General features: G+C 39.3%; 6 protein-coding genes across 9 annotated transcripts; 2 read left to right on the forward strand and 4 right to left on the reverse strand.

Moving 5' to 3' along the window:
- Window positions 1-1013: 1013 nt before the first annotated feature.
- LOC106371803 (elongation factor 1-beta 2) lies at window positions 1014-2485 on the forward strand. The gene is made up of 6 exons (XM_013811907.3): window positions 1014-1242; window positions 1326-1442; window positions 1533-1599; window positions 1744-1867; window positions 1959-2072; window positions 2165-2485. The coding sequence occupies exons 1-6, from the start codon at window positions 1157-1159 to the stop codon at window positions 2326-2328; spliced, it is 672 nt and encodes a 223-aa protein (XP_013667361.2). The 5' UTR covers window positions 1014-1156; the 3' UTR covers window positions 2329-2485.
- LOC106367872 (L-type lectin-domain containing receptor kinase IX.1) lies at window positions 2365-4751 on the reverse strand. The gene is given in 2 exon segments (XM_013807731.3): window positions 2365-4302; window positions 4304-4751. Coding segments are annotated over 2 exon segments (1962 nt in total). The 5' UTR covers window positions 4688-4751; the 3' UTR covers window positions 2365-2724.
- A 1385-nt stretch (window positions 4752-6136) lies between these two features.
- Window positions 6137-10480, forward strand: LOC106371804 (translation initiation factor eIF-2B subunit gamma). The gene is made up of 14 exons (XM_048743138.1): window positions 6137-6414; window positions 6747-7619; window positions 7700-7795; window positions 7908-7985; window positions 8304-8384; window positions 8475-8694; window positions 8770-8828; window positions 8922-8971; window positions 9046-9133; window positions 9231-9482; window positions 9581-9673; window positions 9740-9844; window positions 9939-10055; window positions 10155-10480. The coding sequence occupies exons 2-14, from the start codon at window positions 7428-7430 to the stop codon at window positions 10218-10220; spliced, it is 1497 nt and encodes a 498-aa protein (XP_048599095.1). The 5' UTR covers window positions 6137-6414; window positions 6747-7427; the 3' UTR covers window positions 10221-10480.
- LOC106371805 (probable mediator of RNA polymerase II transcription subunit 19b) lies at window positions 10453-12184 on the reverse strand. The gene is made up of 5 exons (XM_048743139.1): window positions 11806-12184; window positions 11394-11683; window positions 10987-11193; window positions 10835-10894; window positions 10453-10723 (listed from the first exon to the last, which is right to left on the reverse strand). The coding sequence occupies exons 1-5, from the start codon at window positions 11831-11833 to the stop codon at window positions 10694-10696; spliced, it is 615 nt and encodes a 204-aa protein (XP_048599096.1). The 5' UTR covers window positions 11834-12184; the 3' UTR covers window positions 10453-10693.
- A 1547-nt stretch (window positions 12185-13731) lies between these two features.
- Window positions 13732-14844, reverse strand: LOC106371807. Its single transcript, XM_013811910.3, has 3 exons — window positions 14698-14844; window positions 14209-14448; window positions 13732-13834 (listed from the first exon to the last, which is right to left on the reverse strand). Exons 1-3 carry the CDS (start codon window positions 14713-14715, stop codon window positions 13784-13786), a joined length of 309 nt encoding a protein of 102 aa, XP_013667364.2. The 5' UTR covers window positions 14716-14844; the 3' UTR covers window positions 13732-13783.
- Window positions 14845-14994: 150 nt separating this feature from the next.
- On the reverse strand, window positions 14995-17559 carry LOC106371808 (nudix hydrolase 20, chloroplastic). Of its 4 annotated transcripts, none has more exons than XM_048743143.1 (11): window positions 17431-17559; window positions 17018-17368; window positions 16869-16933; window positions 16594-16774; window positions 16436-16516; window positions 16204-16329; window positions 16023-16102; window positions 15822-15937; window positions 15614-15734; window positions 15272-15376; window positions 14995-15173 (listed from the first exon to the last, which is right to left on the reverse strand). In XM_048743143.1, the coding sequence occupies exons 1-10, from the start codon at window positions 17542-17544 to the stop codon at window positions 15307-15309; spliced, it is 1305 nt and encodes a 434-aa protein (XP_048599100.1). In that variant the 5' UTR covers window positions 17545-17559; the 3' UTR covers window positions 14995-15173; window positions 15272-15306. The 4 variants fall into 4 exon arrangements, with proteins under 4 accessions (XP_048599100.1, XP_048599097.1, XP_048599099.1 ...); XM_048743140.1 differs by having other exon boundaries at window positions 14995-15153; window positions 17431-17469; XM_048743142.1 differs by having other exon boundaries at window positions 17018-17343; window positions 17431-17450.
- Window positions 17560-17607: the final 48 nt, after the last annotated feature.

The raw sequence follows: 17607 nt of genomic DNA on the forward strand, positions 1-17607 counted from the left end.
TTACTCGACAAAATAGTTGATTATGTAGTCTTATTGTAACTTTATTGACATCTTCATCTTCTGTCCAGCGCAGTTATCAGTCACTAAATGACTGTGGACTGATTCACATCACATACTTACATTTCCGTATAATATCATATCTTAAACTGCCAACAAATCATATAATAATAATAACACTTGGAAGTTAAAAAGAAACATACAAAAAGGGAGACAGCAAGAATATTTACAATGTACGATGCTCCTGTAATTTATATATGGCGTCCTTGGTTTTATACCCTTATTTTTCACATGTGCGATACATTGAGAACACCGTATTGGTATTCCCATGAGAGATCCAAGTAAGCATTTATATTTGAATAGAAACCTACCTCGTTTATCTTGATAACATGATTTTAACGTGTGCGTCAGGGTATTAAACTTTTCAAATAATTTTCACCGGATCAAATAAAAATCAAATTATTACTTTTTAACAGTATTTTTTTTCTTCCAAATTTTGTGTTTTCTACTGTACCATAAAAGAGTTTGCTAAATTGAACCACACAATCATAACGCGAATTTGGAAAGGTGCTATCACCTCGGGTTCGAAATCTACTAAACTCATATTTACACGTTTGTGTAATCAAACGACATGGATAACTAATTTCCATTGCGAACAACTGAATCTGTTTGGGGCATGTAAACACACCCCATGAGATTAGTCGGTTTGGGTTAAGCATTCATTGACCGATGCAGCGGATTCGATCTCGAGATAAAAAAAAACAAGCAATTACCACATAAACTTAAGGCTATCTCCATCTTTTTTAAAGGCCTACCGGATACTCTAGGTTATCAAAAAAAATGTCTTGAATTATATGATGGCGTTTGAGATAATTTTATCGAATCATTTTATACGTGCAGGCGGCAGCTTCAGCCTCTAACTGAGAATTAAGTAACTCATCATAAATTCTGATATGGAGCAATCTGAAGGCCCATAACAAAGCCCATATAATAGAATTGAGTTTAGCCCAAAACACTCTATTTCTGAACCAGGGTTAGGGTTTCTCGGTGACTCAGGGCTATACTCTGTAGGTTTTTAAAGCAACTCGCTTTTTCAACTTCCGTCTCTGATCTCTTATCACTCTCTCTCCCTCTCCCCTAACCTCGTCAAGCAGCTACAATGGCCGTTACCTTCTCAGATCTACACACAGAGCAGGGTGTCAAATCCGTGGAGGAGCACCTCGCCGGAAAAACCTACATCTCCGGGTAAGTTTCTCACTTTCCCATCTTTCGCAATACGTTTCGATCGCCGTTTGAAGTCTAAAAGAGAACTTTTTGATTTTTCGCAGAGATCAGTTGTCTGTGGATGATGTGAAGGTATACGCTGCCATCGTGGAGAAACCGAGCGATGCCTTCCCTAATGCTAGCAAGTGGTACGATTCCGTCGCGTCCCACCTTGCTAAAAGGTTCGTCCTTTTGTAAACTTTGGATCAGTCTGTTAAGATTTGGGTTATGATTGATCTTCCAAGAACTTAAAGAGTTTCAAACTGTTGCAGTTTCCCTGGTAAGGCCGTAGGAGTTTCAATCGGTGGCTCTGCTGCTTCTGCTCCTGCTCAAGCTGAGGTACCCTTTACTCGAAAGCTTTGAGTCTTGTTCGAATCTTAATCTATGTTCTCTATGATCTAAGTTAATCTTAATGCTTTGATATGGTGATGATATATTGTTGAAGAATGATCTGATATGGTGATCATTATGATTTGTGAACAGGCACCTGCAGCTGTAGCTGATGATGATGATGACATGGATCTGTTTGGTGACGAGACCGAGGAGGAAAAGAAAGCCGCAGAGGAGAGGGAGGCTTCTAAGAAGGACACCAAGAAGCCCAAAGAGAGTAAGAGAACTGTCTTTTGGTTTTTGATCTGGAATACATGTGATTACTGAGTGACTGCATCTTATTCTCTTTTTTTTTGAATTTTGATTAGGTGGAAAGTCATCTGTGCTCATGGAGGTCAAGCCATGGGATGACGAGACTGACATGAAGAAACTTGAGGAGTGTGTCCGCGCTGTTGAGATGCCTGGTCTTCTATGGGGAGCTTGTACGTCTACAACTTCCATTTGTCTGTACTTTCAGTGATTGTGTTGGCCAGTTTTCTAATAGAGTCTTTTCTTCTGTTTGAATTGGTTGCAGCAAAACTGGTTCCAGTTGGTTACGGGATCAAGAAGCTCACTATCATGCTCACAATTGTTGATGACCTCGTCTCCCCAGACAATCTCATCGAAGACTACCTCACCTGTGAGCCTAACAACGAGTACATCCAGAGTGTTGACATCGTCGCATTCAACAAGATCTAGAGACTTTTAAGTTGTCTCCCTACCAAAAGATACTTGATTTCCTTCCAAGTTTTGTTCTTTTTTTTTGTGTTGTTTTGCTTGAGATGTTTATTTTCTAGTTGCAAGACCTCTTTCTATGTTGCAAGAAACATAAACTATCAACGCTTACTATTCGGTCCTTTACCGTGAAACATTCTCTATAACTTCCAAAAGCAACTCACGTATCCTGCAGCTCCCATGACAAGGGGGAATTTTCCTTTCGGGGCAACGAAGGCTTGTCAATGTAAATCAAAATAGTCAGCTTCAATTTTTAGAAACTTCTTTCACAAGCAGGGAGTAACAGAAGAAGCACGAGACCAAAACACAACACAGAGAAAGATTAGAAACAAGAGCATATTACAGTCAACTGAGATCTGCTCAACGACCAAGCTGAGCACTTGAAAACGTTGCAGTAGCAGCACCACCAGAGCTCACCACCGATGTTCCAGTACTCGAAGATGAGACACGATAAGTTGCAACAGGCATTTTAACAGGAAGACGAGGCAACGGTGCTTCAAGATTCAACACTTGGATGGCTTGTTTAATCGAAGGCCTCGAGTTCCTATCAGGATGAGCACACCATAACCCTACAACCACAAGACATTCCGCTTGCTTCTCATCAAAACCATCATTAGTCCTCAGTTTCTCATTCACAACTGTGATCACTTCTCCTCTCCCATAAAACTCCCACACTCTCTCCACAAGGCTTGTCTCTGGCTCAACTCTTCCTTGCCTCGGATCAACAGATTTTCTTCCTGTAACAATCTCTAATGTAACAACTCCAAAACTATAAACATCAGACTCTTTACTCGCCCTTCCTGTGCTTATGTACTCAGGAGCCATGTAACCAAACGTTCCCGCTAACCCTGTAGTCTGCGGACCAAGCTCGTGGTCCATCAACCTAGCCAACCCGAAATCACCAAGCTTGGCATTGAAATTGGAGTCGAGCATCACATTACTCGCCTTGATGTCTCTGTGGACAACACACTGCTCCCACTCCTCGTGAAGATACAGCAGAGCAGAGGCGATACCTAAAGTTACCTTGCACCTCACGGACCAACCGAGACGAGGCTTCTTACCAAAGAGATGAGCGTCGAGGCTACCGTTTGGCATGAACTCGTATACCATTAGAAAGTCATCTTTCTCATGACACCAACCAATGAGCTGCACTAAGTTTCGATGTCTCAAACTGCTGATTATCTTTACTTCAGTTATGAACTCTCTCTTCCCCTGCTGCTTAGACCCGCCCGCAAACTTCTTTATCGCAACCATCGTATCTAACCCGCTTAAGTAGCCTTTATACACCGCTCCAAACCCTCCTTCCCCAAGCTTCCTATCATCTGAGAAGTTGTTGGCAGCTGATGCAAGGTCTTTGTAAGAAAACTTCCTTGGTCCTGCTCCTCTTTCAAGATCATCATTTATCGATCTCAAGTTTGCTGTCTCCTCAGCTTTCTTCCTCTTCTGCTGCTTTCGTTTCAAGAAGACAACAAAGAAGGTCAGCAAAACAAACACAGAGACTGAAACACCGATGATCATCCCCTTCCTGTCTTTATGAACTTTCTTGATAACTCTCAGCTCCAGGGTTGAACTATACTCCCACGACACAAGTCTATTTCCTTCAGTGACCCCTCCAGATGTAGCGGAGAATCCAATAGTGACCTCTGATGGCAGCACCTTCGAAAGATAAATGATGTAAGATAAGCTCGAGCTCTCATTAGGATCAGATGTTGTGTCATAACTCCAAGAGACGCTCAAGTTTCTTCTGGAGGAATCATAGAATATCACCACACGGCCTATATCTTGGCTATGCGAGGTCGCATTCCAAGAAGTTGCGTTAGAAGAAACAAGAGAGTTGTTGTTGATTCCCACATGAGACTTCATGTCGAGAGGATCCCATTCTGGATTGCTATACGTGTCGAACTCGACATGAACAAGCGGGTAAAAAGAAGACTTTAACGTTGGTTTCATTAAACAGACCCAAGAAACCACCGGCTGAGTTGGGAGGCATTTGGATCCCTGCAGGAGCTAGAAAGAAAGCGAAGCCGTGGCCGTAGTTACCGTACATAACACCACGAGTGTCAACCCTGAAGGAGAAGCGTGTCGTGAAATCCGAAGGCTTGCCCATCTCTGGATCCCACAGAGGAATCCTCTTGCCATAAGTAGCCCAGCCGGAACGGCAAGTGTAGTCGATGTTGGTAAGCTCAACAGCTCCGTTTGCTCTTGCGTCTCCTTGGTATGCTATTTCGGGACTGTCTTGGTTGAAACGAGTTATTTTAAAACGAAGTGAGTAGACACAAGGGAGAATCAAAACAAAGCAGAAGCAGAGGATTGAGATGGACATTTTTGAAGGTAAGAAGAAACAGATAGTAAGAGACCAAGAATGGTGCAGTTGATATGTATACTTCACAACAAGTCAACGACTGATCCCTACTATCGCCAGGAAAAAGAAACAAAGTTATAATCAATCATTTTACATAAATAGTTGACCTTAAAGTAGACAAAACTAATTTGAATTGAAAATTCTGTTATGATATGACATGAACCATTTAAAAATATGGAAGACATGTTTAGTGCTCATCCTAAGTTGTGGCTGAAAATAATCACATGTTAAGCAGAATCTCTTCAAAACATAAGGCTTACCAGCAGAATCACAACGAAAAGTGGACAAAAGCACATTGACCTTTTCTACAGAACTGGCTTATGCACAACCTGAACGATTAGTTACAGGTGGTTCATCTGTAAATTTAAGAACATGTCAATGTACAGTAAGTAAGAAACCTTGGCCTTCAACCTTTAGAAATCACCGTCAAGAGAAAGTACATAGGAAAAAAAAGTCTTCCACTATTTTGAAACCATAATAAACTGTACGGATATATTTTTTGAAGAAATAATAGATTGAAAGTGACATTTATCAAGTCAATGACAAATCTAGGATTAGAAAAATGAGCTCATTCGAGGAGCCAGCTCAACCTCAGCTAAAACAAATGAACATCAACTTTAAATTCGTACATTTTATTCTTTGTTTTGTCAACTGTTCTTTTTGTTTTGTCAACTATCTCTGTTATCATGAAAAGAATGTATAAAACAATAATCTAGCTAGGGTGGGCATTTTATACGTTAATTTTGATTCTATTCATTATTTGTTTCGATTCGATAAAAAAAATTCATTCGCTCCTACTTTTATACAATATATATATCTACAATTTAAATTATAGAATTTTAAATGTTTCATTTTTTATAATTATTATTTTAAGACATAAATTTATCATTACTTATAAAAGTAATAAACTAAAAATGAATATAAAATCTTTATAAAATAAGAATTTTCTAAATTTCAGTTTTATTAATAAATTTAATTTTTAAAATTTTTTTATAGAACATATAATTTCACTAATCTTTGCTTTTTTATTTTATATTTGTAAAAGATATTTTTGAAAAAAAAAATATTGTGTGTAATTTTTTTTAAAGATTTTGCTTGTATTAAACAACCGGATGAGATATCTGTAAATATCCGAAAATTGGACTCCGAATAATCAAACAAATCAAAAAATTAAATATATGTCAAATACGAAACAAACAAATACTGAAAATTAGGTTAGTATTCAATCCCTGCACACTCCAAGTTCTAGCTCTCATCCGAGGTGCCAAAACAATACTTGCGGTTAGAAAATGATTATATTTTAGTTAACCAAAAACTTACAAGGGAAATACTCTGACAGAATGAGCGGGTTGATAACGTCGTCTTACTACCCGTTTTCAAAATCAACAAAACCTCAAGCGAAACCTCTCTTCCTCGGATGTTAAAAAGGAATAAAAAAAAAACCTAGTCCCTTTCTCTCTCGAAGCAAAAGGCGCCGTCGTCGTTCATCTTTGTTGCTCCGGCGGTTGGCGTCTCTTGCCACCGTCGGAAGCGGTTCTAATTTTTTTCTTCTTAGCTTGGCGGATCTCCACTTTGGACTTGCGACGTTGAAGGTTTGGGTTGCGATCTGGCTTCAAAGAGATGTTTTGTGTGGTTATTTGGTCAGATCTTTGTTCGCTCTCGCTGGATTGGAGAATCGGCGGTCTGAGGTAGCGATTGGCTTCGGTGAGGTGGCGTTGGCCTGTTGGTAGTGGTCCGACACCGGTGAAGTTCATGGGCCTCGTCTTGTCTTGATTTTTTCCTGTTTGCAACCTTTTCTTTGACGTTTATAGTATGGTGAAGTTATCTTTATTTAGACTAGTTTGAGGCTGTGGTTGCTTGTGAAAGGCTTTGTTGTGAGAGCGTGTGTCTGTGTTTCTACCGGATTGCTTGGGGGGGGGTCTGCTAGTTTCGAAATTATTTTCTGGTGCGCGGTGGCAGGTTTAGCCGGCTCTGATGTGGGGTTGTAATTCTTCCATCGATCCTGGTGTCTCGTTTTCAGGTGGTCAATGGTGGTGCGTTGTGCTAGTTTCTCCAGCTCTGCCCTTTCGTTAGTGCATCAAAGATTTCTTAAGCGCTTGGGAGTTTGTGTGGTCTGTGGCAAGTGTGGATGGTGTCTTCTCTCGGGTCTGCGGTTAGGTTCTTCTCTGTGGTCTCCGGATAGAAGCTATCATCCTTGGAGCGTATGATGACTTTCTTGTGGTTATCTTTCGTTTCGCCGTTTTCACTCGGTCGTTCATTTAGATTTCAGTGGGTGAAGTGCAAGTGTTATGAAGTTGTGCTGTCCCTTGGTCTGCATCCTACGGGTTCTTCCGGATTACTTGGTAAGGGGCTGTGGAGCTTATGCTCAATTGCGTGAGGTCTTGGAGTAGTCGATTGCCAAACATGCATCTTCATTGGCTGCTCGGGTTGGAATTTGTTGTTTCTTTGGCTTCTTTGAGGTGAAGCAATGGTAAGTGTGGTGTTTGTTCGTGGTTTTTCCTTCAACCCCAATAATATAGGCCTGCTACGCTTTCTCGATCAATCCTGCTTCTAACGCTGGTTGCTTCGCCTTCCTTGATTGTATGGTTATTCTCCTTTGGCGCTTAGTTATCTTGTTCTCCTTAGTTTAAGTTAGTTTCTTGGGGGTAAGTGTTTGCTTCAGTCCTTGTTTCTGGGTAGTATCTTGTTTCTACGCCGGCTTATGATTTCAGAAAGGTTGTATACCTTTGCTGACTTTGTGTGTAAAACTCTGTTTGAACCTTTGATTAATCTAATAGATGACAAAAAAAAAAAAAAACCTCTCTTCCTCTCACCGTCAAATTCAGAGATGGATTTCCAGGTTGTGATTCTCGCCGGCGGCTTCTCCAGTAATCTCGCCCCCTTAGTCTCCAAGGTCCTTCTCTCTCTCTCTTCTCCCTCATTCATCTACAAATAGTCTTTCTCTGTAGCTAATGTTCCTTCTCTGCTGTACAGGAAGTCCCTAAGGCGCTGCTCCCCGTAGCAAACCGTCCGGTGTTATCTTACGTTCTCGATCTTCTCGAGAGTAGTAATCTCAAGGATCTCATCGTCGTACGCCTTATATCTTGCACACAATTGCTGATTTCCTTTCATAGTTTTGAACCTTTTAAATCGATTATGGAGAGAACTTAAGATTTTTTTCGCTTCACATTTCTGGAAACAGGTTGTTGAAGGAGAAGACGCCGCTCTGACAGTTGGTGGATGGATATCGTCTGCCTGCGTTGATCGTTTACATGTTGAGGTATTCTCATTGTGATAGTTATAAGTTACATTAGAAATTGAGCTTAAGGCTTCGTATATGATCAATGAAATTCAGCACTAGTGCTTCACATAGAATAATCAGAGAAGTGATAGCTATGGTGGAGTAGTGCTTTTTAAATTTTAGGTAGATGTAAGTACAGTAACACTAGGAACCATCTGAATTTTTAAGTTTGATTAGAGCCATAGTGTCTCCATTGGTTAACAGCTCTTCTCACTGTGGAAGGATTTTCGCATTTTTTTTACTTGTCTTGAGGTTATGGATTATTATTCAGTGCTCTGATGGATATCTTTACTTTAGGTTGCTGCCGTTGCCGAGAATGTTGGAACTGCTGGAGCTCTGAAGGCTATTGCACACCACTTAACTGCCAAAGACATTTTGGTTAGCTACAATCAATCCCTCCCTCTCTTAGCTTATTTGATTTGTGTAACTTTAGTGGTTTTAGCTAACTAGTAGTTTCACTGGTCGCAGATTGTAAGTGGAGACATTGTTTCTGATATTTCTCCCGGTGCTGTTGCCGCAACTCATACAAGGCATGATGCAGCAGTAACTGCAATGCTTTGTGCTGAACCAGTCAGTGGGCCAGCAGAATCAGGGGGAGCTGGTGGGAAAGATAAAATTAAAAAACCTGCTTGCTATGATATCATAGGGCTTGATTCCTCGAAACAGTTCTTGTTATACATAGCCACAGGTCCTACTCTGAATTCTTCTTTTTGTATTTCTTAGAGGCAACAAAATGCTTGAACCTGTTTCTGAATTGTGATAGGGGTGGAGGTTAAGAGAGATACCCGATTAAAAAAGAGCATTCTCTGTGCAGCCGGAAAGGTAATGCTCTTAATGGCCTACAATGCAGTTTGTTTTTTGAGTGTATGGTGACGTTGGTACAGTTTCTTACTATTTTGTCATTTTTGAATATAGATGGAAATTCGATCAGATCTCGTGGATTCTCATATATATGCCTTCAAGAGGTTGGTCAGATCTTCGTTCCTGCTAACAATTTAGTTTTATCCGTAGACACTCAATATGCTCTCTTGTCTTACAGATCAGTCCTGCAGGAAGTTTTGGAGCAGAAGCCTACTTTTCGATGCCTAAAACAGGATGTACTCCCATATCTTGTTCGTACGCAGCTGGTTAGTTGGATAAGGTCCTTCCAGATGAGATTAACAAAGATTATACTAATCATTCTATCACCATTTTGATATTTTGTTTGTGGTTTCTCTATATCAGAGATCAGATGTCTTCTCTGACGAAAAAGCTGTAGAAGAAAATGGAAGTGGACATGGAAAGAATAATATGCAGAACAACGATGGGGTTTCGTCCCAAATTCTCTCCAACGCATTTTTGCCAAGCTTTCATAAAGTTTATGAATCAGGCCTGGATATCCGAAAAACCCACAAGTGCTGTGTTTATATAGCGGATGAAAGTAAGTATTGTGTTCGCCTGAATAGCATTCAAGCTTTCATGGACGTAAATAGAGATGTAAGTTGTTTTCTCATTAATGTGTTCTGTACAGATTCCTTCTATAGTACTTTTCTCTGTTGACATCTAGAGCTTCGCAATTATTCAAACTTGTGCAGGTTATTGGTGACGCAAACCACCTATCCGGATACTCCTTTTCTGCTCATCACAACATTGTTCACCCATCAGCTGAGCTTGGATCGAAAACCACTGTAAGTCCCGGAATCTGTGCATCTATTTTGAGTTGTAATAATCCATTAACATTTTGTGGATTGTAGGTTGGACCTCATTGTATGTTGGGAGAAGGATCTCAAGTCGGTGATAAATGCAATGTCAAAAGATCTGTGATTGGGAGACATTGCCGCATAGGCTCCAATGTGAAGGTAACAAAAGAGCTTTTATTCACCCCAGCCAAATAAGGATGGTCTACATCTAGAGCAATATTACACTCAGGTGATTGTATGTATGTGGGTGCAGGTGGTTAATTCAGTTGTGATGGACCATGCCACAATAGGAGACGGTTGTTCAATACAAGGCTCAGTCATTTGTAGCAATGCGCAGCTTCAAGAGCGTGTTGCTCTGAGAGACTGCCAGGTACGCTACTCTTGCTCCCTTCACTTTTTGTAATACACAACAGGTACAACACGGTGATTTTATGGATTCCGCAATAAAAACATCAAAATTTGTTTATAGGTGGAAGCAGGGTATGTAGTATTTGCCGGGGGTGAGCACAAGGGTGAGACTTTCGCCAGAAAATGAAAAGCATTTTCTTAGTCATTCGTTCGGTGAACAGAGCGGTGGGGAGAAGAGCGAGATGTCCCTCACTAAGGTTTTGTTGAGATTTAATAGTTTGAGAATGTTTCATTGCTATAGTTTTGCTGATAGGATTTGATCTTTTGCTGCTATTCCATTTGATAACGCTTTACCTAAACTCAAACCCGATAAAGTCTTGCCAGTTTATTATAATCGAATTTTAACGGAGCAGGAAATATATAGATTGATGTTTTTTATATCTGACAGAATGAAAAAATCGAGTTCCAATGTCAGATCAGCAGCATTCAGTACATCAGTCACTAAAGACATCGTTATCTAGTGACGGGACTGACATGAACACATGGACACTGGCCTAACAAAGTATTCAAAAGTGAGTACGGTAGCTGTTTCTAAACCTCCACCTACTTGGATGTGTAATACAAAAACTTAAGTCTCTCCACCGCTTCAACCTCCAACCTCTATCGCTCATCAACCTTGGAACTCTTATGCTACAGAAAGAAGAGTTGATTATAAAGACTACCAAAATAAAATTAGTTACTAAACTACTACCCTACTTCGGCTTTCCTAACAAGAGAGGAGATGCCTACATAAGCCATTACCTTGCTCTTTTTGTGCCTCTGAGCGTCATCAAGATCTTCATTCCCATTGTGCTTCCTTTTCTGAAAGTTAAAAGTGAAATTGTATAGAATTTGAGAAAATCAAATATAAAGATAGAGAGATAGAAACCAACAAGAGCAGAAAGTTCTCTTACCTTATCATGGTGTCCACTTTTTTCCTTCTTTCGCTCGCGATCCTTGTCTTTATCCTTATCTTTACTCCTATCTTTATGCTTGTGTTTGTGCTTCTTATGTTCCCTATCTTTATCCTTATTCCTATCCTTGTGTTTTTTATGCTTCCTGTCCCTATCTTTTGACTCGCTTTTTGATTTTGACGCAATGGTAAGAGCACCCTTCTCTGCCTGTAACAAGAAACATGAGTAACTCACCTACCATCACAAGATATTTGTAAGTAATTCAACTTATAAAGATTAGACAAGCCTCAGAGCGTCTCATTTTCATATTCAATTTTCAGTATTAGCCGAATCAAATATCAACACTCATGTAAAAAAATATAAAAAATTTAAACCCAGATAGAGAGAGAGAGAGAGAAGAAACTCACTGGAGGCAATTCAACAGGAGATGTATCATTGATCTCAAAAGCCTCCTTAAGTTCATCTAGAACAAAAGGTTGGATGCGAGCATTTCCATCTCGGTTATGCGACGCATTTGGAATAAGCTGATCCAACTGCATCCCTTCTCCCTTTCTAATATCTGTGTCGCCCACCACATTGTGAAGGTAATGAGCATCTGAAAGCGACTCGGGAAGTGATCTCTTGCAAAAGAACTCATGGTGTGGCAACAGCTTGTACTGAGTTATAAGATCACGCGCACCACCCAATTCTGTTGGACCTGAACATAAAACCCATCATCTCACTAACCAATAAAATTACGACAACCTAACATTGGAGTCGCTGAAACTAACTAGAAACATTGTTGTAATGAGGGGAGAAGAGGATAAACCGCAAAGGTACCTCCAAACTTGGCGCTCTCTGATTCCATATCTTGATTTGCACAAATAACAGCTATACCATGATCAACTGCAGTTCGAAGTTCAAATTATACACAGCCTGGACCAGCAAATTGGTATGAACATATAAGTTGGGGGATAATGATAATATGAACACATAGGCAAGTGAGAATGTTGGAATATAATAAGCACTTAGCAAGTATTATCTGCTTAAAGGTGTCTCTAATTTCCTAGAAAAGTTTATAGAAAAATAAATTATTCATAACAATTTAGCTATCTTGATTTCATCCAGCTGTGATTTGTAACAAGAAGAATCTTAAACCTAAGTGATCCCTAAAACAGAAGCTCATGAGGATTGAGAATTGGAATCTGATAACAAAACAAAGGACAAAGCTTGACATGAAATCACAGCTCAAGAGAGAAAGAAAAGATGAGCCACTGCCTTACGCGAGATAGATCTCACGAATCGCAACCTCCCCTTAGAGCCCGGGTAGGCTAAGCTATTGGACTTCGATTTTCCCGCGTGAATTTGATTCGGAGAAGCAAGTGTGTTTAGGGTTTGTGAAGGATAGCTTTATTCGTCGACAATGGAGCTTGTAGAATCGCGATTTCTTCTTCTTTCTTTCTTTCTCTTTTGCCCAAACATGCTTCTGATGTTAATTTGTCTTTGCTATTTTAAAGGACTCCCCGTGGGCCTCACGCGCCTCACGATGATGTGTTGAATATTCCCTTTATTATGTTTCAGATTCACATCACATAATGTAGTAAAATGTTAAATGTACTACTCTGTAAGAAACCGAAGTAAACCGAAATTCTCGCTTTTAGATTCCAATACAGTACAGGTTTTAGACATTTAGTTTATGAACCGATCTGCCAGTTTTTGCCAATTCTACCCACTATGGCAATGGAATGGCACTATCCAATCCATTAATAAGCAGCGCCCAAATAGCTGTGAATCTTTTAGTGACAAATGTATATGACCATTTAGCTAATTTTCGGCTACATATTTTGTTTGGTCAAGACTCTTTAGTTTAGGACCCAACATTTATTCAGTTATTACAAATTTTAAAGGCTTTTTTTTTTTGTGACAGAGGAGTATATATATGTGGCTAAAACTTAGTTTTTTGGTGGTGCTGGATTGTTGGTATCTGTTATATAGGAGTTCGAGATCTTGTTCACAAGCTAAAGTCCTCCAGATACTCTCCAATAATCTATATCTGCTTTAATTTACTGGAGTTTTCTAGAACCATGATAACCATCCGATTTTCCATAAAGCTAGCAATTACATATTCTCAAATTATCGACATTAACCTAGCTAAATGCATGTGGGTTCTACATTGAGAAATCTACATGTATTTCGAATTACTACGTTACTTGTGTTGATCTGTATGTGGTTTACTTTACGTACACTTGATTAACTTTATTTTCTTTACAATTAATCTTAAAAAGACATCCGCATTGGGAACTTGAGTTTTCACTATATATATTAATTAATTAATTAATATTATAATAGAAAAGTCTTTCAAAATTTTGAAAGAATGGATCTCTCAAAAAATTTTAAATTTCTCACTAAAATATTAATATATGTGATGAAAAACGTTTTTTGAAAAACTCTTGATACAAATCGTCTAGTACAGGCGTCCGCATGCATGCCGTTCATTTTGAATTCACGAGCTAACAACGTGTTCCTATTTTTGGTTTTAGGATGCATTCCACAATATTCAAGACGGAGAGATATCTACTGTGAAATCTACTTGCAAACTTGACATATAATATAGAAACATGGTTCATAATAGTACAATATTTATAGAAATATGATTAATATTGTTTTGTTCTCATGTCGTGAAGGCAGAACTCAAAATGTATAACAGGTGGTGCACATACATTTACAGAAACGTCACACTAACGTCTTTACACACTGAGAGATTACTTTTTGCTACAAACTCATGAGAGAAAGATTGCAAAGTTGTGGAACAAAGGCCCTAGTTTGGCCTGATACAACAATTAATGTAGGTCAAGATCCTCTTCTTCTTCTGCATGGCAATTAAATTAGCAAAATATTAGCGAGACGACTAATACTCTACATATATAGGTTTTACAATATTAAGACGGAGACAGCATGCTAGCTACCAAAATGTATATGGTGAAATTGCGGCTCTCTTGTTTTGTTTGAATTTTTGTTACTTTTATAATTGTACAACACAAAAAAAAAAAAAAAATACGATCATGCATGCAAGCACAATTGGGTGTGTTTTAGTCTATTATATAGTTTAATATAATTGTTTATACGACAACTTATGATGATCCATGCGCGTTGGCTAAGGGGAAAATGATCATCACAGGGTGATTATATACGAACCAAAGAATCCACGTCTAATGGTAATTATAGCAGAGAGATGGATGTTACCATGACAGGGTCATCGTCTTGGGTTTCGCGGTGATGGTGAAGATGTTGTTGGTGGTAATGGTGACGACGAGCACTTGCCATGAGTTCTTGTTCGCTTCCCAAACTAGAATGTCTGACACCACCTTTGTTCAGCTTCCTGTTAGCTCGAGCCTTTGAGAACACAACAGAGTAGTTTGTTTCGTCTGATCCTTTTTGGTCCCAGCCTCCGAACTGTGGAACTGGATTCCATCCAGTATTATTCTGCACATAGCCATTTATTTAAACCTCGTTAGGTAAACATATAGTTTGCTTTTGGAACCAAAACATTAAAAGTAAAAAGGATGTTGAGATTGCATCGGTTAAGTTTCCACATTCTACAAACACGCATCAACCGATGGAACCTTAAAATCTCAGGGAAAACATCATGGTAACTCAAGAATGAATGATATGGTTTGGATAAAAAAAAAGAAAGAACATTGAGATTGATTGATTAATCAGAGAGTGACATGCCTCCCTCCTCTTTTCCATAAATAGATATTGCTTGGTCTACAAGAAAGAGGTTCTTAAACATTGACGAAGGCGTTCATGATGATGACGATGATCAAGACGACTTCTATTGAAAAAACTCCACTTTTGATTTATATTCTGAAATTGTTTGGGATACACAATCCTGTAAGAGCAGATTTAGGTAAATTTCTAAACTTGGATCTAAAGCAACGGTGTACCGTAACATGCGGGCCTTTTTCAACATTTTTTTTTTATTATTATTATCAACTTTGTATCGTTCTGGAAAAGGCTGTTAGGTCATGCAGACAATACAGAGGTAAAATATAAAAAAGCAACAATTATCGTTAATCTAATGGAGTATTATCATTGAGACTCTTTGGGCAAGTAACTTTAGCCATCTGGACCATCTCTCTGTTGGTTTCGCTCATTTGTAGTATAAATGAATCTTCACTGGACTTCCTGGATCATCATGAAGGCACCTGAAGTGACTCGACAGAAGCAGAAATAAAATGCAGAAAGATACATACTTGGATGAGCCTATCACATAGCCAGAGTAAGTAATAGTATTTTTACTTACAAACATCAGATAGGAAAAATAAGATAGTAGCATCTTTATGAGCAATCTCCATTCCTCAAGCTTCGGTATAGGTCCAAGTAACCAGATGATTCTGGTCTGATAAACCTGCATGCATGATGTAATAGAACAGAATATTTTCAGGAAAATCTAAGTGTCCAAGCATTTAAAAGTTGTGGTGGTCTCTGCTCATAAGCTGTGAATATACTCTCCAAAGTCTAAAACATGTAACCGCCTTTTTCATTTATACATATCCCTAATCCAAATCCTCCTATATTGATCTAGCATCAGAGATCAGATTTGAAGTAATCATAAGTAATTTGTGGGGGAGATAGGAGTTAGTACCCGTGGCGAAACAGGAAGTCAATAATGACAAGGGAACAGTTCGCCTTGAAAAAACTAGTCTCCCTAATCACATTGGCAACTTGTGCAACTGGAATCAACTTGAAGCTCTCCACTTCTCCATCTGCAATGTAATTTTCAACAACAATGCTATGAGAAAAGCACATCTCTTTGATTCCTCATATATGCCTTACTAGTGATTTTCCCTAACCTTGATTTATTGGAACAAAATCCTCAGGGAGTTTCAAATCATAACAAAACAGCACATCCCGTTTGAAACAGTACTGATCAATATCCATGTATGAAACAGCACCAACCGGTATCGCCCTTTAATAAAAACAGGTTGAATACATCATGAGGGATACTGTACACATGTTATTGTTAAAAGACTTGAGGAGGAGAATGTCTAAACCTATCAGCAATGACTTTGGATATACCAGCTTCCTCTTCACATTCCTTTACTAGATTGTCACCGCAGCTAATCCCGTGAGGCTATACGGTTTGGTTCCCTCAAAATCAGAATTTTATAACCACTAGCACATACTTTCTATCAAGCCAAGAACAAGAGTATAAGATGAAGTGAAAAAACTTACCAATCCTCCAGCAACAAGATGATCAAGCATCCCTGGATAAGTGGATTTTGTGAGACTCCTCTTACCTATCCACAGAGACTTTTGTCCATCTCTTTCTACATACCCATTCATGTGAACTCCGTAACCCTGAATCAGATAACAAGAAGAGGCATGTTTCAATCAGAAAGAACAGAGTTCATAGCATCACTGGGTTTGGTGTTCATGGCTACAAGCTGAAACAATTTGGTTTTACCTTTAATCCGAAATAAGGAGCAGCAGCGCGCTCTAGCGAAAATAAGGCAGAAGAATGAAATGATGGTTTCACAGGATACAGCTGGTGAAATAAAAAAAAACAATAAGCATCATTCAAGAGTTCAAAAGATCAAAAATAACAAACATGGACCTCTATACCTCATTACGTATTCCTGGGATGATACCTTTGTCACCCAAGATCTTGATCACATCTGCAACAGCTCTTGTTCTATCTTCAGGCTTTTCAAACATCAGACTAAGCGTTACATAGTCACCACCAACGCAACCATTCTTTGAAAACGTGAATATATCATGAAACTCCCTCAAGTACTCCGTAAATCTGTTTCAATGTTGTATATGCAAACCACTTGAGAGCAATCAAATGTGATAACGAAAGTTTAGAATCACTGAAGCAAAAGAGAGTAAAGGTTTACCCTTTATGGATATAACCAACGATTTGTTCCTCTATGACAAACGACATGAACTCAACTAACTTCTCCTGGAAAGTGTGGCAATAAAGTTTCGAACTTTATTCGAAGAAAAGATGAAAGCTAAGATCTTTACTCAGTTTCAGTTGACTTACGGATCCACGATTGCAGCGGTCGATTTTCTCGAGAAACCCGGTGAGATCGGAGGAGGAGTTTTGAGGAGACGCAGACTCCTTCCGACCGATCTCGAAGACGTCGTCCCACGTGAAGAAGGAGGAGCTAATTGGAAGAGTTGTGGCTGATAAAATGCGGGAGACACGGAGGGAGCTCGAACGCCAGTGTGGAGTGGGCGCAAGCGCAAGAGCGTGGGACGAGGAGAATAAGGAAGTGAGAGTGGGACGCAGGGAGCAAAACCCACAAGCCATTTTCAGTGGAGGAGACAGACAGACAGACACAAAGGTCTGTGTTCCAGACAGACTCACTGGTTGGTATTGTTCACTTATGAGCTAAAAAAGAAGCGTACTTTACTTTAGGATGTTTGATAGTAGAATATTTAGTTACCACTTACCACTCTAGTCTGATCTGACTTCATGTGTTCTTGTTGTCTATGATTGAGACATGGGAGTGTACACCAGAGAGGATCCTGGTTGGTCTGCACTGATTCCACGTCTTGCTTTCTCATAAGTCGATTTCTATCAAATTAGGCAACTCACTTCCGTTGACAAAAAAAAAAAGCATAGAAAGG

This window comes from Brassica napus, chromosome A10 (genome assembly GCF_020379485.1).
Source record: "Brassica napus cultivar Da-Ae chromosome A10, Da-Ae, whole genome shotgun sequence".
Lineage (NCBI taxonomy): Eukaryota > Viridiplantae > Streptophyta > Magnoliopsida > Brassicales > Brassicaceae > Brassica > Brassica napus.